This window comes from Athene noctua, chromosome 18 (assembly GCF_965140245.1).
Source record: "Athene noctua chromosome 18, bAthNoc1.hap1.1, whole genome shotgun sequence".
Classification (NCBI taxonomy): domain Eukaryota; kingdom Metazoa; phylum Chordata; class Aves; order Strigiformes; family Strigidae; genus Athene; species Athene noctua.
Genome location: NC_134054.1, coordinates 10854730 through 10881645, shown reverse-complemented (window position 1 = coordinate 10881645; position 26916 = coordinate 10854730). Strand labels below are relative to the sequence as shown.

General features: G+C 41.5%; 3 protein-coding genes across 4 annotated transcripts in view; all 3 read left to right on the top strand.

Annotated features, from left to right (window-relative positions):
• The window catches only part of PITPNC1 (phosphatidylinositol transfer protein cytoplasmic 1), an 85112-nt gene extending 82596 nt beyond the window's left edge, over positions 1 to 2516 (top strand). Inside the window, exon 9 of the mRNA XM_074922451.1 lies at positions 1404 to 2516. Within this exon, the coding sequence (XP_074778552.1) occupies positions 1404 to 1669 (266 nt within the window). The 3' untranslated portion in view covers positions 1670 to 2516. The remainder of the gene's footprint in view (positions 1 to 1403) is intronic.
• A 4829-nt stretch (positions 2517 to 7345) lies between these two features.
• NOL11 (nucleolar protein 11) lies at positions 7346 to 20205 on the top strand. The gene is made up of 18 exons (XM_074922238.1): positions 7346 to 7503; positions 8678 to 8791; positions 9656 to 9712; positions 10314 to 10459; positions 10724 to 10781; positions 11341 to 11479; positions 11877 to 12074; positions 12791 to 12867; positions 13594 to 13717; positions 14388 to 14488; positions 14761 to 14838; positions 15612 to 15796; positions 16060 to 16185; positions 17126 to 17347; positions 17867 to 17945; positions 18975 to 19067; positions 19364 to 19471; positions 19769 to 20205. The coding sequence occupies exons 1-18, from the start codon at positions 7354 to 7356 to the stop codon at positions 19880 to 19882; spliced, it is 2169 nt and encodes a 722-aa protein (XP_074778339.1). The 5' UTR covers positions 7346 to 7353; the 3' UTR covers positions 19883 to 20205.
• Positions 20206 to 24906: 4701 nt separating this feature from the next.
• The window catches only part of BPTF (bromodomain PHD finger transcription factor), a 58578-nt gene continuing 56568 nt past the window's right edge, over positions 24907 to 26916 (top strand). For both annotated transcript variants that reach the window (XM_074922422.1, XM_074922421.1), the window contains exon 1: positions 24907 to 25773. In XM_074922422.1, the coding sequence (XP_074778523.1) occupies positions 25134 to 25773 (640 nt within the window). In that variant the 5' untranslated portion in view covers positions 24907 to 25133. The remainder of the gene's footprint in view (positions 25774 to 26916) is intronic.

The following is a 26916-nucleotide window of genomic DNA, read 5'->3' as shown; positions in this document are numbered from 1 at the left end:
TTCGTCCTCACTCCTAATAACTGGCAGTGTAGGCTGAAAGGTCCCTGGAATGTTGTCTGCAGGGAAGAGAGAAGGCAGCTGGCAAGATGCACGCTTTTGTTTATTTAATAGGATGTAGTAATACAACATAGAGCTGCTTTTACATAACATTTGCAGCCAAGGCTACAGATGCATGCAGCTGGATAATATTAAAAAGTATCGATGTACAGAAAGTGTAGGATTTTCTCATACATATGGTAAGCACCACTGCCAGTCCTGTTTCTCAGACACCCAAATGTGCAGGAATTTTAAATTGATCGAAATGCCAGTGTCTTTATTTCTGGGGGTTTTTTTCAGCTTTCAGAGCTCAAAGAATCTATAAAATAGTTTCATGAAATACTTCAAATAATTCAAATTCAACATGATGTTCAGTGAAAACCATAAAATTTATTTCCGTCGGCTCAGTGGAGATCTTGCAGACAACGTAGACATGAAGCAGCAGGTTCCAGAAGAGTCTTGCTGATTTTTTGCTCAACTTAGCAGTTTGTAGCAGATCTGGGATTTTATGGGAAAAGTTTTGCACGGCTGGGCTCGGAGCACATCTATGCCGGGATCGCTCTGCCCTCTTGTGGGTTTCTGCAGCACTGTGACACGTTTGTCACCTGCACGAGCAGACTTCCACTGCTGTCTGTGGACCCGATTTGCAAAGTGGCTTTACCCTCTCATCTCATTTTGCCTCTATTTTGCAGGGAATTAAACAGTGGAATTGTCAGTTGGCCATAAACGTTTAAGTACAGATTCCGGATGGAAAAGTTGGAAAGTTTGTTGTGGCTTTGTCAAGTGCAAGGGAATTCGTCAGGTTTTCTTAGTAGAGAAGTAAAATCCCTCGGTTATGTGCACGCAGCTGTGACTAGAAGTCAGTGGAAGCTGTGCATGAGAGGAGAGAGAATTTTTCATCCCTTGGTAATTACAGTAGGCAAACAAACCGATGACAACCCTCTACCCATTCATGCTCATAATCTAAATGAAAGAAACAAAACCCCTACCGGTTTTATTTGCTTGGAAGTTCTGAAATAATTCTGCTTGCTGACTGTGTATCTAAATGTATTCTTTAATTGCCTGTGAAATAGCTTGATTTTTCCAGCAATTGCAGAGGTAGCAATCTTTATTCAGTTCAGAGCCAGGTAGAAGAACCATAGTGATGACTGTACTTTACTTTGTTTCCTTGACGGTTGTTGCTTATTGTGCTCCGATCAGTGCAGTACAGTAGGAGGGCATTCGTGTGGAGAATCACTTAATGATGTGCATGATAAGCAGTCCTTCCCTGATGTAGAATTTGGATGGAAGCAGTTTAACTGAGTTAATGAAATGATCATTGGAGATGATTCTAACGTGCCTTTATCTTTCTTCCCTTCTTGTTGAAGACATGACAATGGATGAAGTCCGAGAGTTTGAACGAGCAACTCAGGAAGCTACCAACAAGAAGATTGGGATTTTCCCACCTGCAATATCTATCTCTAACATTTCCATGCCTTCTTCAACCCGCAGTGCTCCATCTAGTGCTCCATCAACTCCCCTCTCCACAGATGCTCCTGAATTCCTAACAGTTCCCAAAGACCGGCCTCGCAAAAAGTCTGCTCCAGAAACTCTCACTCTTCCAGATCCAGCAAAAAAAACCCCTTTAAATTAACCCAGCATGTTTCCTCCCGATAAGCCATGTCTACCACAGCAAGAGTGGCATAACTCAATTTCTACAAAGGTCATGGTGGTTTGTTGGTTGTTTTTTTGCTTAAAATAATCTTACTGGTGTGGAAAGATTACTTCTTTTCTCAGACTTGATCCTGAAAACCTTCAGAGAAATGCATGCAAGAGAATGTAGTTTGTATATTCCTAAAGTAGTGTTTCAAGCCATATGGTGCATCTTACTGACATACAGTAAAATAGTCTGAGGGGAACCCTGTAAAAGAAAATAAATCTTTCTGTAGCAGTATTCTACCTACAAATCCTCATCTAGATCATAGCATTTATAACTGGGAGTAGGTATTTACTAAAGCTGCCAAGGACTTCTGAGGCAAATTAGTGCCAGCTAGAATGCAGGGTTAATAGGAAAAAAACCCTCCCGTTTTCTTCTTTTATAGCCAATTTTAAAATCTTTCCTACTCTCAAGCTTCTCCTGTGTATTCACGAACATCTGACCTGTAACTCATTGTACTTGAGCACCGACAGCAATCACTCAGACTCACATTTTGCTTAATATGACTCAGGATTTGGGGCCTAGCTAACAAACACAAAACTTTTCGAACCTAAAATATCACTGTATTGAAGCCCCAGTTGTTATTAATTATACTGACTTTGAGGCCATTGAACTATTTCTATCTTGCACAGAATTTGTAAAAGAAACCACCCATTTCTTGTAGATAATGTATTTTAATAGCTCTCCCTTCCTTTTGTGATCTCTTAAGTGTGTATTGGTGTTCATTAATGGTGTTCCATGTGGAAGACTGAAAAAAAAAAAAAAAAGCAGCTAAATTGAGCCACTTGAGAAGCAAAACCGATGAATTCTGTCTTTTCCTCACTGGAAGAAGAGTGGTAGTTACGCTGTAAGACCTTGAATGTAAATGAAAGAAAACACGAGACTCCTTTTTTCTTTCCTGCCTTGCATCTTTCCTAAACAGCACAACCTGCTAACAGAAAGCTGGTTCCAGGCTTTGCCATCATCCAGGGAAGGGGTGAAGCTCACTCACTTTAAAAAGCAAATGAATTGTGGGGCTGCTCAGTCCCACAGTTAGTAGGCTGACATTAAGGAAACAGAAGTGCTCTTCCCCGCCTGCATGTGAGATCACTCTTCAATCTCAGGAATTAAAATGTAGAAAAGGATGTTTCCCAGCAGGGAAGCTTAGGTTGTGGAAGGAGGAGCAGAATAAATGGCAGAAGTGGTCTCTTCCTTCCTTTTCAAAATGTAAACGCCGTGGGAAACTTCCCCCCCCCCCCCGCCCCCCATTTGGGGCACTTTGTTCTCTTTCACACAGGAACGCTCAGTGTCTGTCCCTGTTGGTAGCTGTGGTGAAGAAGCTACTGTTCAGATAGCTGTTACCTGAATCATATGATCAAAGTGGGTGATATTTTGTACCACCAGTGACCTGGTACATGGATTAAAAAAAAAACAAGAGAGTGCTGCAGAGCTCAACTACCATTGAATATTGAACAATCAGTTTGGGGATGGCCTTTTACCTGGAGGGGACGTTTGTGCCATCTTCTCCACACAATGCTGTGATTTGACTGGCTTAAATGCACTGAACTTCTCAATGGCTGTAGATCCAGTAGAAGTTATGTTGAATGTGTGATATTTATAGGGTAGTTTTAGCAGCAGGAGAAGTAATTCCACTGCCAACCTGCACTGAAAACAAGTGTATATTTGTTTGATAGTTAAGAACCTGCAGCTAGCAAAATCCAGGAGCTCTTTGTAGGTTAGCTGTGGTCTGACTTCATGCATTCTCCCACTTACTGTCCATGTTTTGCTTTGCTTTTCTTCTCAGAGCTGGTAACTTTGTGTGATTAGTAAACTAATGGGTGATGATTTTTTTGTTTAAAAGGAAGCCGCTGTAATGATGCAAACAAAACTTTCCTACATTCGTTTATGATTTCTGCTTAAAAAGTGTGCAGATTATATATTCATGATTATAACTGGTCTGATTTTTTTATTATTATTTATTTAGTAGCAAGATTGGAACATTGGTAGAGAAAGGAAACCTTTGAAAAGCATTGTTGGGGTTTTTTTCCATTTCCTGAATTTGACCCACATAGAAATAGTTTAGTTCTGCTCCACCTCAAAGTCTATTTTTCAATTAATTTTTTCTTTGTCAAAGAAAAATTTGCTCAGCTCTAGTCATAATGTCCTTGTGCTTACAGATGACTGTTTCTATATATGTTTTGGCATCTGGGTTTGACACGGGTTGTTAAACCAAAGCAGTCATACCTTTATTCACATTTAAACGATTGAATTCCAGTCCCACGTGGATACATTGATTGTCATATTAAGTAGGTTTGGGGATAAGGCCTGTTTGAAAATTATTAACATACCTGAACAGGACACATCTTAATCGCTGCCTGACAGATGTAGGAGAAAGCCCGTGATGGTATCGCGGACGAAGGGACAGGGAGGGCTTGATGTGTGCTGCTGCTGTGGCCCTGCAGTGCCCCAATCCACAGCAGGGATCATCACCACCAGCCACGCTGCCTCCTCTGCCCTGTTTCCTAATGAAAGCAAATAAACAGCTCTGTAATGTTTCATTGCTTTGGATAAGAAATACCGCAGGTTTTTCGTTGCCTGTGGAAGTACCCTCTGCTGTGCTCTTTACTTTCCCCATCAGTCCTTACCTGTTTGGTCAATATGATCTTTAAATACCGTTTTCTGTTTGGTTGGGTTTTGTTTGTTTGTTTTTTTAAGGTATGATAACTTTTTCTAGAATATTCCCAGAAAACAGTCAAACAAAATGAAATGAAAAGGAAGGTCTGAATACTCAGTATAATATCTTGAGGCAAAGGGATTGTTTTCATTACCAATTTTTTCACCGTGCTTTCTGTTGTATATTCAAACATGTTTATTATGAGAAAAATAGCATTTTGCAGGTGTGCATCACTTCTTTTGCAAAAATGAATGATGTGATTATAATGAATGATGTGATTATTCGGTGAGTGCATCGTTAGAGTATGGTGCCACAGCAGAGCTGAGTAGGCACAACAGCCTTGTTGCTGTTCCCTGCCACAGTGACTGAAGAATTCGGTGATAACAGCTCTGCCAGGACTTGACAAGGAATTTTTCATCAAGAAGAATACAATTCAGAGCAAAGACCGTGATTAGTTTGTTTTCGGTTTCTGTTAAAGCCTCCTCCCAGCTTTGCTCGTACTCTTTATGTATTTCATATAGAACAATCATTACAAAATAACTGGCAATTCACTGCAGTCTTTAGAAGGGTAGATCTCTTAATAAATTCAAAAAGGGAGGTCTCCGTAAAGACTAAGAGGAGCAGCACATTCCTGAAACATGTACTTAATAGGATTTCTTATGAATGTAATGGTTGATTTTGTAAATGACTGGATAAATCCTATGGAAAGAAACTAGTTGACCTTATTCTTTGGCTTTTTTGATTATTTCTGGAAGGTGATTTTGTGACATCTAGTAGCCAATTTGCATTAATTGCTGCTGTAGAGATTTTGAAATGGAAATATTTGTTCCTTGAACTTTAGTTTGTAACAAGACCGCTATATTTTGTTAAAACTGCTTCGAAGCAATGTGCTATCATTTGAAATAAGCCAAATGTATATGCTTTTTATGAATTAGTGAGTGCAGTAAGAGAGGATTCATGATCTTGTCAATAGGAGCTTTTCAGTTTCCATTGTTTTGACTTGGGTTTATCTGTGTAAGTTAAAAATGCTAAATGAGTCTAACAATGTTTCGCTTTAAATGAACAGCATGGGCATTGAATTACAATCTCCTGTAGTTTTGTGGTGTCACTAAAACAGGTTTCATTGTTTTATTTCATTTCTGTGATAATTCCACGTGACTCTGAATGTCCAGTAATTAATTTCTTTTAATTAGAGCAGCGATGGCTACATTAGGCAATACATCACTACCATCAAAGAAGGACCAAGTTTTGAAACGCTCTGCATGTGAAATAATGCAAAGCTCCACAGGAGAATTTGATTGTCATATTTCTCATCCATATCACCTAGTTTCTGTTTTTTTCCAAGTTATTTATTATTTTTAATATTGTATTTTTCCTTGCATTTTGTTGTAAATAAACTACCAACAATTATTCTTTATAATTGTGGCTATTTCCTTTAACTAGGTCTCCTCTAGCAGGAACATACCCATTAACATTTCTACCCCCAGCTCTGCAAGTCGCTTCCTCAGAATTAACTAGCACAAAGAATTGGCTTTGTAAGGAAAATTCAAGCCACTTCTAGGTTTAAAATTTAAACCACATCCACTAGGTTTTGTTGTGTCCCAGCTTTTTCAAGATTTTATCAGGGCAGGTGCCATCAGTTTGGCGTTAGCCCATTCACTTGTAAATGACCATTTGGTTGACTAGGAAGTTTTTCTGTAGGGAATCTAATTCTCTATGCAGGGTTGGGCAGCCCAGTGTTGTAGTAAATACTGGAAAACAGTGGAGAAGAGGGCACTCAAAATCTCTCAGGCTTGTCTACATGTCATTTAATTTTAGTCAACAGAAATTTCAGATGTACAATGATTCTTTAAGCTTTTAAGTAGAGGCTTACCCAGTAGAAACAAAGCTTTCTCTGCACCAGAAAAACAGTAGTCACCTATTCTTGTATAGAAATGCTTCCCCATAGCCTAGGACAGGACACAAGGGAATCTGTAAGGCAGAAATCGCACGGTAGAAACGAGACCGAAGCCACGCGGGTCTGCGGTGGTGACGGGGCAGCCGGGGCTCGGGCAGAGCCTTTGCCCCCGAAGGGAGGTTGTGACCATCCTCGATGAGGCAAAATTACAGCCGGATCCCCCAGCAAACATAGGCCGGGGGCAAACCCCCGAGGTGACAGCGCTGGCAACACGCGTTCCCCAGCAGCGGTCAGTAACGCAGGTAACGGCCAGGCCTGGCCGCGTTTGTTCTTGGTTTGATTTGATGGTTTTTACAGTTTGGGCTTGTACTGGTAGGGTTTCCTTAAACTTTGCCCACAAACAAAAATGCTAACGCAGGAAAATACATTCCAAATCGGTTAAAAACCTGAACCTGATCCTACCGCTATTAGAATTGGTGGAGTTGGCTTCTGCTCTTGCAGAGGGAAAAAATTCCACCCGTCATTCCTCACAAAAATGAGGCATCTCACAGGGCAGAAATACATTTAATTAAAGCAGCCTTGAAACCAGCAATGTTTTGTTACGTGGATGAAAAACTACAGGAGCCTTTTATCTAATGTCCCTGCGCTAATGTGCACGGAAATGTCACCTCTTCTGCAGGATGAGACACTCGGCCCAGCGGTGCGAACGGCCGTGGAAACGATCCGAAATACACCGGAAACAACCGACAAGAAATCCTAAATGCCGCTGGCGGTCCCGCTTCGTAAGGGTGTTGCGCAGAATGAACGGCTCTTCTCCGGTTCTACAGCAGTTAAACCACCCTGAACGCACCGTCTCTTTCTGCCCCTGCAAACGCCCCCCGACCCCCCGGGACCGTCAGTCCCGACCTGGCGGCGCCCCCCCCGCCACAAGCCCCCCCCGCCGTGGGCGCCCGGAAACGCCCGATCGGCCTCGGCCCTTTCCGCCGGCCCCGCCGCCGCGGGCAGCGGCGCATGCGCAGTGTGCCGCCCCGCCGCCCCGCCACGTCTCGCGAGAGTTGGCGTCTCGCGAAGATGGCGGCGCTGTGCGAGAGCTTCACGCTGTGCGGGCTGGGGCCCGGCGGCGGGCTCGGCCTCGGCGGCGGCCTCCTGGCGCTGGAGCCGGGCCCCGACCCCGACCACGTCCTGCTCACCGACCGCGGCAGGACGGCCACGCTCTTCAAGGTGACAGCCCGGCCCGGCCCCGGCCGCCTGCCCTCGGGACGCGGCGCCGCCGCCCGCCTGTGGGGGGGGGGTCCCTGGGCAGGGCCGCGGCCGCGCCGCGGGGCCGCTCTCCCGCCTGCCCCGGCCTGCGCGGAGGGCGGCTGGGCCCGCCCGGCCCCGGCTGGCGGCGCGGGGGGCTCCCGGCCCGGCCCGGCCCCGCTCACCTGCGCTCTCCGGCGGCCCCCCGGCCTGCCAGCGGGCGGGCGTCGGCTTAGGCGGTTGCTTGCGCATTTCTCCTTGGTTTTCTCCCTCCGTTCCTCACCCCAAGAAATCCTTGTGTCCCGGAGCTGCAGGGTCTGCGACATTTCCTTACCGTAGCCAGGGTGACAGGCGTTTCGTCCGGCTGTCTTGGGTCAGCTGCCTTCCTGGAAGTTGGCTGGAAGAGGAAAGATTTTAGTTTGCAGCAATTGAAACTCAGAAGCTGTTAGCGTATGCATATATTTCAGCAAACCATACTGAGAGACTTCAGGAAAATATTTGGGTTTCTATCTTTAATTGACCTTCACCTTCATGGCGCCAGGGATTGTATCTTAGTGGATTCATGATACAACCTCCTTGGAGTTGTTTAGTGCCACTGCCAAGACCATACATGAGAACATGAACATGTTGGTAAATATGCCCAGTGTAGCTCTAGGCTGAGGAGACGGGGTGGAGAACCCTCTGAGCAGCCAGAATTAAATCTCAGATAACGTGAGTTTAGACAGTGAAATTCATTGCTCTTGGTCTCTGTAACTTACTCTGAAACAGGAAGAGAAAAAGCGTGGCTTTCCGCATGATTGTGTTAGTAAAGGTAACTTGCACTACTGTTAACAGTAATATCTTCCCTTTGGAAAAGCCATGCGTCATACCTGTGCTTCATGACATAAGCCCACCTGACTATCAGAGCTCAAAGTTATTTCTCCTGTGAAAAGAAGCAATTTTTAATTAATGTGGAGTTCTTCCATGTTATTCTGAAATTTTTGGTATTAAAGTCAGAGACAGGAATGCTCAAGCAGAAGTTTTGAACATAGGAGTTTCCACGTGTTCATATTCTCATTCAAATCAGATGTAGCTACCTTGCGTTTCTGTCAGAATCGTGAGAACCCCCATGTGTGCTGTGCTCTGTGCTAACTACAGTGTCTCTGTTCTGACTCAGGTTTCAGACCAGAAGCCACTGGGTTGTTGGTCAGTTAAACATGGGCAGATTATCACATGTCCAGTTATATGCAACTTTGAAACTCATGAATACGTAGCTGTTCATGATGACAAGGTGAGATTGTTTATCTTTTCTTAAAGGAAAAAAAAAGGATGTAGTGAGTCTTCTGAGGGAATGTAGATGGGGAGGAAATCAGCAGTGCAAGATCTTTGGCTAAATGTAAACACATGGAGCTCCTGACACCCTCTTGCAGTTCAGGTCATCTCTGCTCTCTGAGGGGACAGGGACGTGCAGTTCTGGGGCTGCACATGTGTTCCTTTCTCAGTGAGGTGGAGATAATCTGTGCCGAGCACCAGGTGTTCAGTGGCCTTTTAAAACCTGAAGCATTCTCAGTGCGGAATGCCTCATGCGTACATTCTCAGAGGGTAAGTTATTTCTCCTGTTGCAAGCTGGTTGACATTTACTATGATTATTGTGCTGAAATGGTTAAGATAGTTCATACCTGCATCCTGGTTTCTCTGCTCATATTTTACAGTTAAACATTACCTGTTTGTGTACTTGTAGTGTGTGCTCAGCACATGCTGAACCTTTAGCTTTTTTCTAATTGTTGTTTTATGAAATATCATTCCTGACCTTTCAGTGGTCTCCTTGAAACATTCTCTTCCTGATCAGGTCACCTGTATCTTAATCTGTCTCCATCACTTTGATCCACTGTCACTGAGAATTCTGCTGTATCATTTTCCTTAACCTTACTCTTTCCTGTTCTTTCTTTCCAAGTCAAGATTCCTAAGCTTGCTTTGTATTCCTGTTGTCTCTGCTTCAGCTTCCTCCCCTGCAAACTTCTCCTGGGTCAGATTCCACTAAGGTTACTGTGAATACTTTCTGTGTTTCAGTGATGTGCAATTGCTAGAATTTTGCGTGATGAGAAGTTTATATGCTACTGGTTCGTTGTGCTTAAAAATGATGCTTCTCTTAAAGGTTTTAAGAATATGGAAGAACCAAGATATTAACTTGGACAAAGTATTTAAAGCAACGGTAAGTCTCTTAGATATGTCACTTTTATGTTAATGTTCTGAATCCTGGTGGAGGGAAGAGATGCTAATTTTCATAGTATTAGTAATATTACACTTTAGCCGACCATTGTCTTAACTTGCACTTCATGATGTTCTGGAATATTGCAAGGAATCCACTTGGACCAAGAGACTTGATCATCGAAGTATTACTCTTAAAATGATTTGTATCCCAAGTCCAAAGTTTCAGAGGACTTTCTTTAAAGATGATGAATGATGTTTGAGTATAGATTTTCCTGTTCCGCTGGTGGTTGTGTTAAACAAAGCTTTGTGTTACGCTGTATAACAGTTGTTTGAACTCCTGACCCTCAATTATGTTTTTGTGATGTGATTCAGAAATGTGATGCTCACCCAGACACTTTCCTGGCTTTTTGTTGGGTAGTGATTTGCAATATTTGTAGCATTTCAGAAAATTGGCAACTATTAGGCCTACATTATTAGGAATCTTACAGGTTCATCATTCTTCTGTTACTTGTTTATTGAAAGAACTCAAAAAGAAATCACAGATAAAACACTTGGCTTTCAAGGTAATGTACTGAAGAACAGAATTATTTTTTTCTCTGTAGCTTTCAGCTGATGTGTACAGAATACATTCACTACCCAATGGGGGGCCAGTGGTACTATTCCAAGGAGGTGGTGTTCGAACTTTAGATGTCCTTTTGGAAGCCCCACAACAAGAAATTGAAAATGTTATCTCAGATGAAGTCATCAAGTAAGTGCTACAGCTTTATGAAGCCTGCTTCTTGTTCAGAGGAATTGATGATGAAAGGTGTTCCTTTTTTGAGGGGATAGGGGAGAAATCTGGACACCAGGATCTTGGGGTTGGGTTTCTTTTTTTCCCGACACATTGTTTTTAAAAACTTAAGAATTATTTATACAGATATACTAAAAATAAGAGGCTGCCTAAGGAACAGTGTTATGACTTTAGGTATAGTGCTAGAATTTAGAAGACATTCATACAGCTTTCTGGTTTTAGGTGGAGTGAAGCTTTTATGGAAGGTCAGCAACCTGTCCTAATTTTCGCTACTGAGAAAGTGAGTTGAATACTTTTTTTTTAAAACTTTGATAGCAACAAATCTTAAGTGTTTTTTCTAAAATCCATCACCTGTTCCATTGGACTATAAGAGCTTTTAGTGAAATCGTTATCCTGCTTAATCAATACCCTATATATGTATTGTTTCTGATAAAGCAGTTAAACTGAAGGTGTGTTGCTTTCACGGCTGAGGAGCCTGGCTCTTAGAACTTCAGAGAATAATTAAGATTAAATACAGTAGATGATCGTGTGACTCTTCATTGCCCTCAAATACTTGCTTATTGTGGAAAAAAAATTATTAAATAGGATTTATGGTTTTTTAAAAATCTATTATGCATGAATCTGTCTTTATTGAAATGCTTCTTCCTGAGAATCCATTCGCTTCATCAAATTAGAATTTCCTTTACGTGCTTGAGTCTGCAAACTTTTCTGAATTAGGCTGTATGTCCTATAGGAAACACATATTCCTAATTTTGCTTAACATTAAAGTTAAGCAGCACTGATATCTGAATTTCTATTTGTGTAAATTAAAGGAAAACTTATTTTCTTTTTTGTTTTAGGATGGGGATTTTTTTGTCTACGTACAGAAACTTAAGATGAATAGTCTACACAAATATAAGCTTGAACAACAGGAATTATCTAAACCACTGAGTTTCGTGGCATACTTAAAAAAGCAAATAATCACACTTCTGTGTTTGTGTAAGTTATATTTTCTGATGGGATGTGATAATAAAGCAAAGAATTGTATGGAAGAACATAAAATGTTGGTATTTATGAATTACTCTTTAACATTTCTCACTCTTTAAACTGTCTGAAACAGCTAGTGGTAGGAATAGCAATTAAATCTTCCTGGTACTTTAATGGCTGCAAAGGCTGACTGTTCCTAAACGTTATGACTTGTACCATGCAGATCTCATGGTAGCTATGCTTTTATTTTGCTGCGTTGCATCATAACATGTCCTTCAAATATCCAGTATTATTTCTTCTTTCAGCACTCACTGAATCTTGTTCTCCTTGGATATCCTCTTGCCATATCATATCAAATAGTTTTTCCACAATAACAGATGATAAAAATGTCATTGCTTTTCTTTGACAGATTCCAACGACTCTGTGTATAAGGTTCTGATACCTCTGCAGCAAAATACTGAAGAGAAAGAGCAAATTTTGCCCAAGTCACTACTACTAAACCTTTCGGTATCTGGAAGTGTTCTAAAAGGAACTTCTTTTGTTGTTCTTGATAAAGACCACGTCGCAGTATTAGGAAGACTAGCTGTGTCTGGTGAAGAATCCAAAGGTAACTTGGAAAATCAGATTAAGATGTGGTAAGGTCTAAAATTTCCCTAGGCAAAGCACAAAGCAGGAAATGGTGCAGATAAAATGTTAGTTGGCTCTTGAAACTAGTACATAGTTGAGTGGTGCTGTTCAGAGCACTAGCCAGAAGATGACCTTTAGCAGGGAGCTGCAGCGTGGGTTGCAGGACTGCACTCACTGCTGTGTTTCAGTATTTGCTGTTGGTGTTTGCGAAGCAGTTGAGAAGAAGCAGCAAGAGAACTCATGGATGGAGGGGAAACGAAAGGAGGACTTGGACACTTGTAAAAGGACCTATGCAGGGAAACAGACCTAACGTCTTCTAAGAAATGGGCGTCTACGATAAGTGAAACAAACTCTTGAGGCTTGTGCCTAAATTTCTAAAGTGTAGGATCATTGAAATTTAAGCTACCGAACGCAGCATTTTATAGCAAAATGTTCTTCCTGACTGGAAGTCACTCTGGCTGCTGTCCCTCCTGCCACAGCTTCTTGGTTAAAGCTCTTGAAAACAAACTCATCTTCTGATTTTTACTTTTTTTTTTGAGAACTAACCAGAATGACTTAACTCCTAATATTGAATACATTATTAAGTGAGCTATTTTGAAACAGTTATTTGTATTTCCTCGGGTGTTTTTAACTGAAAGTAGCAAAGGCAAATGTAGCATTTCTGGGGTTATAACATCTATCTCTTATTTTCCGTAGAGTGTCTAACAATATGGAATACAAAATTCCAGACGTTGCAAACTTCAAAGGAGCTGCCCCTGGGAACCAGTGGACAAGTAAGCTCAATCTTTAATTTTTGGCTCTTGAGCATTTTTTGTGATAGCAGTGAAGAGACTGGTGGGCTTCGGAGTTCTGCTTCTGTCTGGAAGAGCAGCAAATGCCAAGTTCTGAAACAAAATTAATATTCACCAGTTGATGAGCAATTTTTGTCAGAATATTTAGTGGAAGAATGGTGGCCTATGGCAATTTCTTTGATAACTCAGTACCTTCTCACTTCTGATGGTCTTGATTATTTGGTGAGAATGATGTAGCTAATTAAACAGAAAACCCAGCCAGTATCTATTCTGTTCAGACAATTTACAGTTGACAGCCTAAATGATCCCTGCATCTCCCTAGAGTTTCAAGATGTTCAAGTGTCAATAAGTAAACTGACACCTCAGTAATAAATGCACTAGGGAAATAAACAGCTGATTGGTTTTGTCTTAAAATTGCACAGAGGGTATTTAAAAAATAAAATTATCAAGTGGACTTAATGCCTAGGAGCAGCCACTGTACTCTGAGAGACTGCTGGAAGATGCTCAACAGAAGGCTTCTTATTTCTGTGTATAAAATCAACAGTTAATGAAGGTCTGCTAACAAGTGTTAAACCTAACAAAAATAATTTAAAATGCTCTGATCGCTGACTCTTAGTTGAATTTTGTAGTAGAGTTAATCATCAGCTTGTGCAGGAACAGACTTCTCTGCTCATCTCCTCATTAATAATATGTTCTAATATTTTGTAGTTGTGGTGTTATGAGGAAAAATTTTTTTTTACTCATGGGAAAGTGCTAACTGTGATTATGTACAAATGTGAAACATCATCCTTGGCAGCTGCTGTGGGAAAGCTCAAGGACAGTCAAACCCCTGGTAAGAATTTTTATAATTGCAGTGAAAATATCTTGTAAAAGGAAAACTTTGGAATTGTATAAAAATTCTTTTCATATAATCCTGTAAAATCATTTTAATCTAAACAGCTTGAAGTAACCTAACACTGTGTTCTGTTCCTAGCTGTTAAATTTAAAGTTGCAAGAATGCCAAAGCACACAGATGTCTGAATTTATTGTGGCTTCACTTAACCTGGGTTGTCATTCAAATACTGGAATTACTGAAAATACTGGAATGCTAGCTATGAATACTGGAAACAAAATGAAGTGCTGACTCCTATAAATTATTTTCAAAGAGTTTGCGATTAGATGTGTCAATGTCAAACCTTAATTTGAAAACTGTAGTTTAAAGTTGTACTGTCATAGTGTCTTCAGCTTAGCATTGCACTGGTAAAATGTTGCAAGTAACGCTCACAATAAATTGTGTAATAAATTATTTCTCTGCCTCCCAGAAGCTAAATGGAAAAACAGTGTGAGGAAAGAGTCATAAAATTACCTGCTGCTGAGACAAAACTGGAAACTTCCTTGCCATAAAAGGACTGGGATTATACTTTAGAAAATACCTATTAGTATAAGAAGTTGCTGTAATATTCATACTTTAACAAATGTGCTTTAAGTGTTACCTTCATAGAGTTTTGGTTTTGTGTCCACAGATGTGTCTTCATTCGTAAACTGGAATACCCTTGAAGATGAAGAGCTGGCTTCCCTTCCATCAGAGCAGCCTGTAGCTCTAACATCTGAGTCTAGAATGAGTGTAAGTTCGCATCAGGAGCATGTGAGATTTTTGGTGTGTTTCTCTTGTCTCTTCCCCGTGCTGCTACTTTTACTCGTGGGTGTTGTAGCAGAAGGAAATTTCACTTTGTATTTGTCACTTATTGTTTCTAACACTGGAATTGGACTGGCCAGTTACTAATTCTAACCTCTGCAGCAAGTTGACATGTGAAGTTCCCAGTTATCTTGTTTGAAATCCTTAAATATATACCATCTTTTTGGAGCTGAATAATAACTTTTGGTTTTTCTTTATAGTTAAGATCAAAAAGGAACACTGTTGCTGAAGTACAGCCAGACACCTTATCAGTTAGGCAGCTGTTACTAAATCTAAAAGTAAGTAAACCAAGTGTTCTAAAGTAGTGTTTTAGATATTCTCAGAATATTCTAGTTGTCTCAAGCTGTTATCTTTTCCCATGTCCTGTTGCATGTATCAAGTTGACAAAGATGCCTTAAACAGGTGAGTTGGAGGACATTATAATTATCATTGTGCTGAAATAGTATTAGGAGATGATGACATTAAAGTTTTGTCATAGCAGTGTGTTCTCCGTGTGAACTGTACAGGGCTTGTAATAGCTATCTGAAAACTTGCACAAATTTGTTATTTTTTAATGAAAATCTCATACAGTAAATAAGGTGGGAGGATTTTTCACCTGAATGAACTCTGCTTTTTTTAAGCTTTTTTAGATTCTTATTTATGACTAATTTTGTTGAAGATATTTTGGATCTAGAAAGTTGGAATACTGAAAATTCCACCAGAAATACAGCAATAAGCTGGTTAGTTCCTTTCTAAAACTTGCAGCAAGTGTTGTGATACTTCCAGTTGCATCCCTTCCTGTGTGAATGTACCTGTAGCTCAGCTGTGACTGGACATCTTGGTAATGTTACTGAAGTAACATTACCTGAGTCCAGAGTGAGTAGTTACCCTCATTTGGCTCTTTCATGCTTGAGAGAGACTCCCAAAACGCAGAGTGGTGAGGGGTTTTTTTGTAAATTTTTTTAGATTGAATTGCAAAATAAGTCTGTTTCTACTTGGTCTAATTAGTAATAGTACAGTTCTCAAACCTATGCCTTGTACTTCTGAATTGCACAGTATTTGTCATTTTCAGAATGCTTCTACAACTGTATTTGAAGATGAATTGAGACAACTGATATCAAAAGTACAGATGCCAGACCTCCAAGCCACCATTGGATGTGTAGTAACTGCTCTTATAAACAGATGTAAAACAAATCCAAAGTACTACCCTCGAAATTTCCTGCTACAGATAGTCCAAACCCAAGATTTGTCTTACAGGTGATGGTTCTGCATTTTTTTAAATGTAAGGAATAGTCTTTAAAAACTAAAAAAAAAAATAATATAGAAATCCAGTCTTTATAAAGCACTCTTTGAGTTCCCAGAATTTACTACTGAAGGTGCTTGTGCTTATTTTCTGATGAAGCTGATGCTTCCCAGATGGACTTTTTTGTGTAAAACAAGATTAATACTTCTACGATAGTTGTCAATGTAATTTTCAGTGGGTGTGAACTATGCAGCCTATTCATTTCATATTATTACAGTTTATGTCCAGATTTAATGGCTGTTGCTTTGGAGAAAAAAGACGTGTATCTCTTACAAATCTGCTTACAACGGTTTCCAGATATTCCTGAAGAAATTACTTGTGCTTGCTTGAAAGTATTTTTAAGGTAAGTTGGAATCACTCTTTTTTTTTTATTTTTTTTTTTTAACTCCTTCACCAAACCAAGCCCCTTAATAAAAAGCTGTGTGTTGCTAAGACTGGCTTTAATTTTATAGATGAGCAATTAATACTGTGCATTAAAGTCTTAATTCTGAGTACACTGTATGTTGCAGTCTTGCAGACTGACAGGCGTTTTACCAGATGTCTGTTGCGTATGTTAATTGTAAAGACTGTGTAAATGGTAATTAAATACACGTGCCTTTATAACACTGCTGGCTTGAATGGCGTTTGCATCCTTCTACGTGTTGTTACAGCTGTCTGTGTACTGTGCAACAGGCTTAACTGGGAACCCACCTGGGGTAAGAAGCCCACAAAAAAACCCCAACTAACTCTTGTAAGTTCATGACAAAAATGATTTTTGTATCCCCAAAAGGATGGAGTTTTAAGTAGGCACTGTAACCAAAAGACAAGACTGTTGTAACTGTTCTTCTAGGTTTCCAGAGAAAAAGGGATTCTTTTTTTTTATTGGAAACATCAGATCTTGCTCATTTCATACCTTAGAATTTTGAAATACTTTATTACTAAATACTAGGAAAATTGTAACTGTCTTAAAGGTTGAAGCAGTTCCACTAATGTCAGAATATAATAACAGTCTTCAATGGGGTATAACCTTTAAATCAGCCCATGACAGAACGTCTAATAATATAGTAACTTACATTGTTGGAATAAAAGAGCAGTACCTGTATTGTTCAAGGTTAATAATTACAAAATCTTAACTGTTCTCTCATGTCTTTTATTCATTCTGCAAGATTCTATATTTTAGTATATATTTTTACTTTTATAGTAAGCTTCAAAGAGTTCAGTGTGTACTAGTGTTGGGTTGATGGCATTGTTGATTTTAAAGGTAATAATTAAATGTATCAAATGTCTGAAATTTTCTTCTACAGCATTAGTGAAGCCTATCTTCAAAGAATAGATGTGAATCTAGAATCTGTAATCTGTTACATTGATATTGAATTGAACAATAAAGAAGTTAAGACTGAAATTGTAGAAAACGGTTTCAGTGTTGAGCTGGAACAGGACATCTGGGATACTAAAATCACAAAGGAAGCCCATCTGACGGCTGGTGGTGAATTCTGCCCTGTTGGACCACAGAAGGCAGCATTATTGTATCCTCTGTATGTTTTAATGAAGGAAAGTCAGTGCATTACGTGTGATGTGAATGTTTATATTCAGTATTACTGAAAGATATATCTTCTGTTATTGAAAATTTCTGAAAGTTATAATAAGGGAAGCTCTGATAAGAGATGTTCATACTCAGTAGAAGAATGGTTTAGAATGTAAATAGGAACAACTTTTACAAAGTATCTACACCAGTTTAAACATATATTATTGCAAAAGCGTTGTAAAAGTTTGTCTATTCAAGAGGAAATAGTATCAATGATTGTTTCCCTGTTGAAACACACACTAGCCGATTACCTACCTGCAGCAAACAGAACTGTTCAAGCTAACTGTACTCTGATATTTCAGTTGCTGTGTATGTGTCATGGTAGAAATAATGGAGATTCAGAAAGCTGCAATAGGATCTCTCTCAAAGAACCTAGAGAAATATTTTAATTAGAATTTATTTCAGTTTGTAGAAACTGGTATTTTTTTTCCTGCATTATTTCCTTAATAGTACTGCACAGAAATGCTGTTCTCCATTCAGCTTACAGTGAAACATTTCTTTTGCCTCATCTGAAAAACCTTCCAGCTCAGCAAGCTGTTGTAAGTATGTTAAAACAAAAAAGTTTTTAAACGCCTTATTATTTTGGGGGAAGGCAGAGGGAAGAGAGTATTTCAATTGGGTATTAGAAACTTGCCAGTCTTACTGGAGTCTGAATCACAAACTAATGCATGAAAATGAAATTAAAATGCCTAATATGATTTAATGTTAACGAATGTCACGTTTTTCCACATACATATGGAACTTTTATTAATTTCTATAGTCCTTGCTTATGACCCAGTCTACTTGGAAAATGTTGTTCATATTTTGTTAGCAAGTATAGTACCTTTTCTTGATTTGGATGCTTTTTAAGAAAGGAATGAGACATTCTGATTTAGTCAGTCCCACCAGAAACAGAAGTTTAGAAAATATGAGAAACAAACTGTATGCTGTGTAAAATGCCAAATGTAATACAAATCAAAGATCCTCTCGGTTTAAAAAAAAACCCAAACAAACAAACCCCAGCTCCTTTGTACCTCAAAACCTGAAATCAAATTTCAAGAACCACATGTACCACAGTACCTGAGTGTATATATGGTTTTCCAGTGATTCACAAAAAACCCCACATCAGAACAAAGCTGATCCTAGCACTGACCCATCTCCTTGATTACTTTTTTTTTGAGAAATAAATCTCTGACTTGTGCTCAGCACACGATGGTGACCAGTAGCAATTTATTGTTGGCTACTGAAAGTGAAACTGGGACTCCTCAGATTGTTAATGTTGATACAGTTTTTAGCAGAGCTCCTAGAAGAGTCCCAGTCTGAATTAAGTTGCACTGACACAAGCACTGGAACAATGATTTAACCCTGAATGTAACTTTATGCTGAATATTGCTGAGAATTTTCAAGCATCTAGCTATAGGTGGTAGAAGAGAACTATGGAACTTAATGTGTAGTGTGCAGGCATCTATGTTGCTTTAAAAAACAAATTTCTAAAAAAAAACCTTGTAAGTATTGCTGTGCGCAGGACAAAACTTATCAGCCTGTTAAATGTTTGTCCATTAAAAATATTCTGACTTTTTTACTTTTAGCTGTTTCTCAGGTATTTATACTACCTGTATGTGAAATGCAGTGAAAAAATTAATACTGCTCTTCCCGGAATATGCTGTCCAACTATAAGTCAGGTGAGAAGCTAGTTCTAAGAGCTGTACTTTCTTTGGTTTCTGTGGTGTGTGACTTAGTGAGTAGTTGTGAATATTAAATCAACTACATTAATTCTATATTGTCTATTAATATAACCTCTGTGAAGCCAAATGTAATGCAACACTTTTTATTATAGGAAAATAAATATACTGCCTTAATATATGAAACCACACATTTTTGCATTAGAAGTTAATGTTTCAGAGTTCAGCTTTTAAATCAAAACCTCTGTCATTTGCGTATCATAAATTGTAAGTCTGCTTTTCTTGTTTGTCTTCAGATTATGGATTGGATGTGCTTATTACTTGATGCTCACTTCACAGTTATGGTGATGCTCCCAGAAGCGAAAGGGTTGCTTTCAGACCTGCATAAGTTTGTGAGAGCCCAAGTAAGTTGTATCTTCTGGGATAATTATTTCATTTTAGTGTGGATTTAGAACATGGGTGTTAATAAGGGGGGGGGCAGGCAATGACAAATTATATAATAAATCAAATAATATCTGTTCTCCTCTGTATGTTCCTTCCTGAGCGTGAAATGGAAGTTGCCTCTCTTTCTCATTTTGATTTCAAAAGCTGCTGTGTTTGTTTGGTTTAAATATCTGACTGCAGAACCACAGATAGTTCCACAGCAGGAAAACAATTAAAATTTATTTTACTGTAAATATCTGTGTTTTTCTTCTTTTTAGGTACGGTTCTACTCTGAACTCAACAAGATTGAAGGAAGTTTGCGAGAATTACAAAGACTTCACCACCAGAAAGACCCTCAGACATATTCTATTGAAGTGCTGGAACTTATTTGAATTTTAAATGAATTATTAACACATTTTTTATTGATTCCTTTTATGATGAGGATGTATTAGCACTCCATATTGGGGATGTGAGAAGCTTTTTCTTGTATAGGAGGAGCACAGTTACTCTGTAGCTACATGAGAGTTGTAAGTTTGAAATTCGTGTATTAAAAGCTCTGTTTTTGACTGGATGAGAAGCTGGATGCTTGCTTATATTTTCATATATAATTTTGATATGTAATCATAAGAACATCCTAAAATACCACAAAGAATTAGTAGGATATCTGCAGTAAGGCTTCAACAGATGTTTCATCAAATGAATTGATGTTTTTATTCTACTTGCTGCTTAATAGTTGAAGTCTCTGATTAGATTCTTCAGAGTTCTTTTATCTCCACTCACATTATGAACTGTAGATGAACTCATTTGAGTTTGCTGCTTTGATTTTTCTATTTTTAAGTTGGTTTTACTTTGTCCAAAGATGTCCTTGACATTTACAGACTTACCTTAAACAGGGAAGGGAGCTTAAGTGTAGATACAATGTTATTACCTAACACACGCTGCTTTCTCTCTTCCCCATGTCATGGTATCACAACTTGTTAGTGTAGCCTTTCATGCTTTCTTTTCCAGTCCAACCAGGTCTCTTGACGCTGCTTTTAAAAAAAATAGAAGCAAGGGAGTTGTGTGGCGGTTAGTAGTTAAAATCTTGAATGACAATAATCTGAAGTTATTTGGATGCATCTCGTATCTGATAAGACCACCTGCATCCAGAAGCTGCCCAGGGGAACTAGACTCCTCCCTCAAATAAAGAAGCAAAGTGCAGTTAGTTAATAGGATGTCTTCTTACAATCTTTATCGCAGAGGTTGCCATCAGCTGAAGACGACTGTTTTCTCAAGCAGAGAGACTGCTCCTCTAACACATGCTCTCCTGCACAGACTTTCAGAATGGAGTTACTGGATTTCAGCATAACTAGCTGTAGTTCAAGACTTCTGCTTTAGAAATTTCTGGAGCTTTCTGATGTTGAAAGATTGCATCCAAGATAGTTTCTGCTTTTTAAATACTCATCTGTTGAAATCTTGCCTATATACATTTGAAGCTTTGGGGGAAATTTGGAAGAGGAGCAGAAAAATAACATTTACGTAAAATGTAATGCTGTGGACTTTGGAGTGAGCTTGACATGACTTTAAGCTGACCATAAAACTGGTAACTGCCAGCACAGCTCAGAGCAAGAATGATATCTTGCCTGTTTGGAACAAAGAACTCACCTAGCTGAAAATAATGTCTCTTTTTGGATAGTGATTTTTCTTAAGCATATGTCACTGGACACAGGAGATATCCAGCCTGATTTGGAGCAGAATGTTGGAAATTCTTGTTTTAATGAAAGGCTCCTTAACTTTTGTCAGCTTTAACTTGCCTGCGAATGAACAACAGCATTTTCTTCCTTTCTCTGGCTAGAGCTATAACACAAGATGATTGTGGCTGAAGTGCAGAACTTACTGGACTTTGGCTGTATGATTTTGAAACAGCTGCACGCAGTTCAAAGCCTTAAGGCTCTTTGGACGTTGACATGTTCTAGTTGTATATACTGTTATCAGAGGTCAGTATCACATGTATGTAAAAGTAAAATTTGAAAAACACTACGCTGAGCAGCTGAAGAATCATACAGAGGGGTGCCTGATACTGGCAGTAGTTGCTCTTAATTTTCTGAACAAGGAAACATCTCCAATTTAAAATAACATTCTTGCCTACATCAGCGTTTGATTTCTACATGTACTTTTTTCAAAGAATGAACACCTCAACTTCACTGCTTGTTCTATGCAGCTTGAATTTTCACATTTCAAAGTATATCTTAGCTTTATATTTGACTGTCTCTTTAAAAAAAAAAACAACTAAAGTTTAATGAAAGCAACACTTGTTGAAGATATTACAGGTATAAGCATCTACTGAATTGTGCTTCTGGTTCGGTGTTCATTTAAAACAGACTTGTTATAAGCGACTTGAGGGACTGAATATTCATCTAAGTGAAAGCTCCTCTGAGATGGGGGAAAATGGAACAGGCATAATGCTACATTTCCTGAGGTCTAGTATAAAACGGATGGCTGGGGACAGAGGTCTTCAGAGAAGACACATCAGTACATGTTCAGAATAGCAAATAATATGTTAAAAACTTCATTTTACTAATAAGGTGATTGAATATTAATATAATTCAGCATATCAGTATATTGATATAGTTTGGTTTTCATCATACTAAATAAAATGATAGTATATTGAATTACACCACCAAAATTTATGTATGCCCATGTTTCCTAAGACTGGCTTTAGTCTACAGCTAAGCTCTAGTCTAACATTATTCAGCAACACTGTGGTGTCTTATAAATGTACATGTCACTGATTCTAGAGCTGAATACTCAAATTCAGTGCCTGATATGTGTTATGAAATAATTTGGAGGGAAGAACTGGACAAAAGCAGCTCAATAATTTAACCAGGAGCATATGCTCACTTGTTATGAATGCCATCCAGCTGTAGGGTCTTACTCTTGGAGAAAGGAACCCATCCAGACAACAGCTTGGAACAACTAGGCTATTCATCTTCTCCAAAGTGCCCTCTGAAAGGAGTCTTTCTCTCCATCTGTCTTGAGTATGGAGGCAGTGTAGGGCCTCCTACCTAAAATTCCTCTTCCTGCTCTAAACTCTGTTACAAATATGGTTGTTTAACTATACCAGTGGACTCAAAATATGAACTTCAAGTTCCTAATGAAGATACTTTTTTTTCTTGGAAGTGGACAGGGGTAGGTGAGTAGGTTAAGGGGTTAGGGTTGGTTGTACTGAGCTAAGCTGTGTGTTGGAAAGGAATAATCATAGTCCTGACTCTGAAAGTTAACATACTAATGCATCCGTTTCTCCACCTATAAAATAAAAATTCCTTATGTCCTATTCACTGAGCACTTCCACACATCGACAAGTCATAAATCTTAAATAAGAGATGGGATTAAGAGACGAGGTATTCTGGTTCACACTATTCAAAAGCAAATGATTCTTAGCACCTTTGATCTACTACAGCCACACAAAATCCACAGAAGAGATGTTAACACTCATAATGCTACAGGCTCTGTGAATATCTGTGTGGAAGATACACGAGATACCTTTGCTAGATTCTCAACGCTGTTTAGATGGCAGAATTCACAGGTGTTCTTTCCAAGATCACAAAGGGAGATAGTGAAATAAGTACCTCAAAACATGTATCTGTGTATTTGTGTGTTTAAAGAGTCATCATAATCCTTTGCACCCTTGTGAGAGGTTACAAAAATTAGCCTGACATAAGCAATCCAAAGGTAACCGAAAGATTCAGAATACAAATTGAGTATCAAGGTGTAAGGGGGGTTAGGCAATGTTGTCTACTACTGTTGCTGTGTCTGTATCGTACTGTGTCTAGAACATGGCTCTGAGCCTGTGCAGCTGCACCACTGAATATAAAAGAGTGCAAATGAATATAAAAGAGATGCAGATAAAAAGCTGGATGTAAGAGTGCAAATTGGGCTAAACCCTGCTGCCTGGTGCCATTGTGACAGTGTTGCATGCTTGACACTGCGGCAGGTTTGTGGGTTTAATGAGGTTCTCAGCCTGAGCAACAAGTTCATGAACAAAAGGCACTTCAAAAATCACTACAGAAGAATGCAAATTAAATTACACACTGGACATGTAACTGGCATGCTTATGCCATGACCAGTTTGGGTTGTACATCCTACAGAACCATAAGCCTGAGAGAAAATGAAAATGCGAATACACTTACTTGCTGATGCTAAGGACTTCAGACTCTCTGGGATCCCAAAGCTGTGCAGATTTAGCAATGAAAAGAGGGCTGGTTTTAAGAAATGCAAGACGTTTGCATATCTTGGGCTGGCTTTCAATTTGTATTGCTTTTGCTCAGGAAACTGATACCCTGAATTCAAGTGGTGGCATTAGAAACCCGACAGGGCTGTTGGTTTATGCAGATTTTTAGCCCTCCGGGGGCTCTGGCAAATGGGAAAACAAGGGAGAATTACAAAATAGATTAAGCCCATCTTCGTTGCATAGTGAACTGCAGACACAGCAGTTCAGAGAAAGTAGATGGACAAAAATGCAAATGGTGGGGCCTTACGTGATCTCCTCAGTCCGTTTTGCTTTATCACGACCCTGGCTAGGTAATGGTGAGCTGCAGGAGGGTTTTAATTTTTACATGATGGGTGAAAATTTAAAACACGGCAAGAGCTGACTATAGCAGCGGTCAAGGGGGGCTGCTTGGCGCGGTGGGGGCGGGCGGCCGCCGCCTCAGCGCGGTGAAGGAGGGGAGACCTGTTGGCTGTTTTGGGGGCGCTGCGGCGGGGGGTGGGAGAGCCCCGTGATGAGCCCCTGCCCGGGGTGGCGGGGGGGCAGAGCCCGTCGCCTCCTGCGCTCACAGCTGTCCCCTGCAGGGGTGCGCGGCCGGCCGGGGCCCCGGGGCTTGGAGCCGAGGGGTGGCAGCCCCGGGGGGGCTCCCCTTAGGGCGCGGGTCGAGCTCGGGGAGAGAGGACCGGTAACGGGTGCGCGTCGCTGTTCAGGTGTGGGGAGACGGTGAGTCCGAGGGGAGCCCGGGGAAGGCGGGGGGGGGAAGGACGGTAGCCGGGGGCAGCCTGAGCTGGCGGCGGGGCAGCGCGGCGGGGCGCCCCGGGAGCGCCCGGGGCTGAGGGGAGCCTCGTGGTGGTGGTGGGCGGCGGCGGGGCAGCGCGTCCTGACAGGTGGCGGGGAGCCGAGGGCGAGGGAGGCGGCGGGCGCACGCTATGTGCCGGTGGAGGGGAAAGCGGCGCAGGGCGCCCGGAGGAAGCGGCGGCGGGGCGGGCAGGCGCCGGGCAGCGCGGCGGGGGTGGCCGGGGGGCGCGGAGCCGCCCCAGCGCGCCGGCTCCAACATGGCTCTCGGGGCCGGCGGCGGCGGCGGCGCCCCCTGGCGGCGGCGGGCGGGCGCGGGCGGTCACGTGAGGCGCTCGGGGCCTGCTGCCGCCGCCGCTTCCCCCAGTCAGAGCGGAGCGAGCCGAGGCAGAGACGAAGAAACAAGATGGCGGCCGGTGGCGATCCGGAGCGGGACGCCGGCAATTCGGATTGAGCCCTCGGCCCTCACAGCTCGGCGGCCCCCCTCCCCGGCCCGGATCCCTCGCAGGGGGGGGAGCTTCCCCGTAGCCGCCTGTCCGGACTCCGAGCGCCCTCCCGAGCCGTCCTTCCCCCTCCCTTCCCCCCTCGGCCAGCGCCCAGAGATGCGGGGCCGGCGAGGCAGGCCGCCCAAGCAGCAGCAGCCGGCGGCGGCCACCGCTCAGGCGAGCTCCCCGGCTCCGCCCGCCCCGGCGGGCCCCATCGGGGGGCTGAGGTCCCGGCAGCGGGGCAGCAGCCGCGGCAGGTGGGCGGCCTCGGCCCAGGCGGAGACGGCGGGGCCCAAGCAGAAGGGAGCCGGGGCTGCCCAGGCCTCTTCCCCCGCCACCGCCTCCCCCAGGGGGGGCAGCAAGAGGAAGGGAGGCAGCGGCAGCAGCAGCACCCCTGGTGGGGGAGGCAGCAGCGGTAAGGGTAGGGGCAGGGCTGGGGCTGGAGGAGCAGGGGGAGGAGGCGGAGGAGGCAGCTGCAACAGCCAAGGCAGGGCTGCCTCGTCCAGGAGGAGCATCAGCAAAGTGGTGTACGATGATCATGAGAGTGAAGAGGAGGAGGAGAGCATGGTGTCCGAGGAGGAAGAGGAGGGAGACCCCGAGGATAACCAGGACTCCGAGGAGGAAGAGGAGGAGGAGATAATGGAGGAGGAGGACGACGACGACTCTGACTACCCCGAAGAGATGGAGGATGAAGACGATGCCAGTTATTGCACTGAGAGCAGCTTCAGGAGCCACAGCACCTACAGCAGCACCCCAGGTAGAGAGTCAGTGGGATGAACTAAAACAAGTCGAGGGCACCCCACATGCTCCCTCTAGGTTTGCAAATACAGTCCGCACGCATTCTTCCTCCCATGCGTGTATGTAAGGGATGCCTGCAAGCACTCACAGGGAGAGGGGTATGCAAATTAACGACTGGCAACCCCACGGATGCAGGGAACATTAGAAGATGCTTACAAGCACATGCACTGAGAGGAGGGAGGGCGGGAGGGCAGTACATGCTGCAACAAGGGGATGCTTTGCAAATATGCATGGAGATTCTGGTGGCTGCAGAAATGCATGATACACCAGAACGTGTTGCAAAGAATGTCAGAAGTGTATGGAGCGTTCACTTAATATTTAAAAACAAGGGAAACGAGATGCATGCCTTGCAAAGAGATCCTTTCAAATATATACAGGAAAGAATGGCTTGTGCTTGCAAATATAACTTGATGTTAAAAGGAAAGGAAGCACATGCAACTTGAAGTGGCCTAAAAAAACCCAACAACCATAAACACTGAAAATTTTCAGGCTTTTGAAATCAGAGGTATAACTGGATCCAGCATTTACTGGCTTTAAGGCAAAACTAGCTTTCCAAGGAGGGAAATGAGGTGCATTGTTCAAAATGGAGATTGCATTGTTATAGTTTGGGGAAAAGTGCACAGGGCCTCGTTGCAAGGGTGTAAACCTAGTTTTAGTTAAACACAAAGATTAAAAGATGGAGGTTGAGTCAAAAGTCTTGGTTTTAAATACTGCATTTATGTTCAGATATGGCAACCTTTAAAAATCATGTTGAGGTTAAAACTCGTTAAACATCATTGTAATTTTTTTTTTTTAACCTCCAGTGACAAATTTGGGCTCAGTTTTTGGAGGCCTGCACTTCTGTTTGCCCTTAATTAGTTCATTAACCATGTGGGTTTTAAACTTCAGAAATTTTTATCTAAACTTAAGCGCTTTGAATTTATATGAATTAATTCCAGAATGAGGGTCAAGCTTCAGATTTTTATATTTTTTTAAAAGTGTCTGAACCAGGAGAGTTGTTAAACTTAGGGATAACCCAGGAGCGTTTCTGAACTGGGCTACAGGATAACAGACACTACTGTTGTACAAGTATTTGGCCAGTTTGGAAGGAGGAACAGGTTGT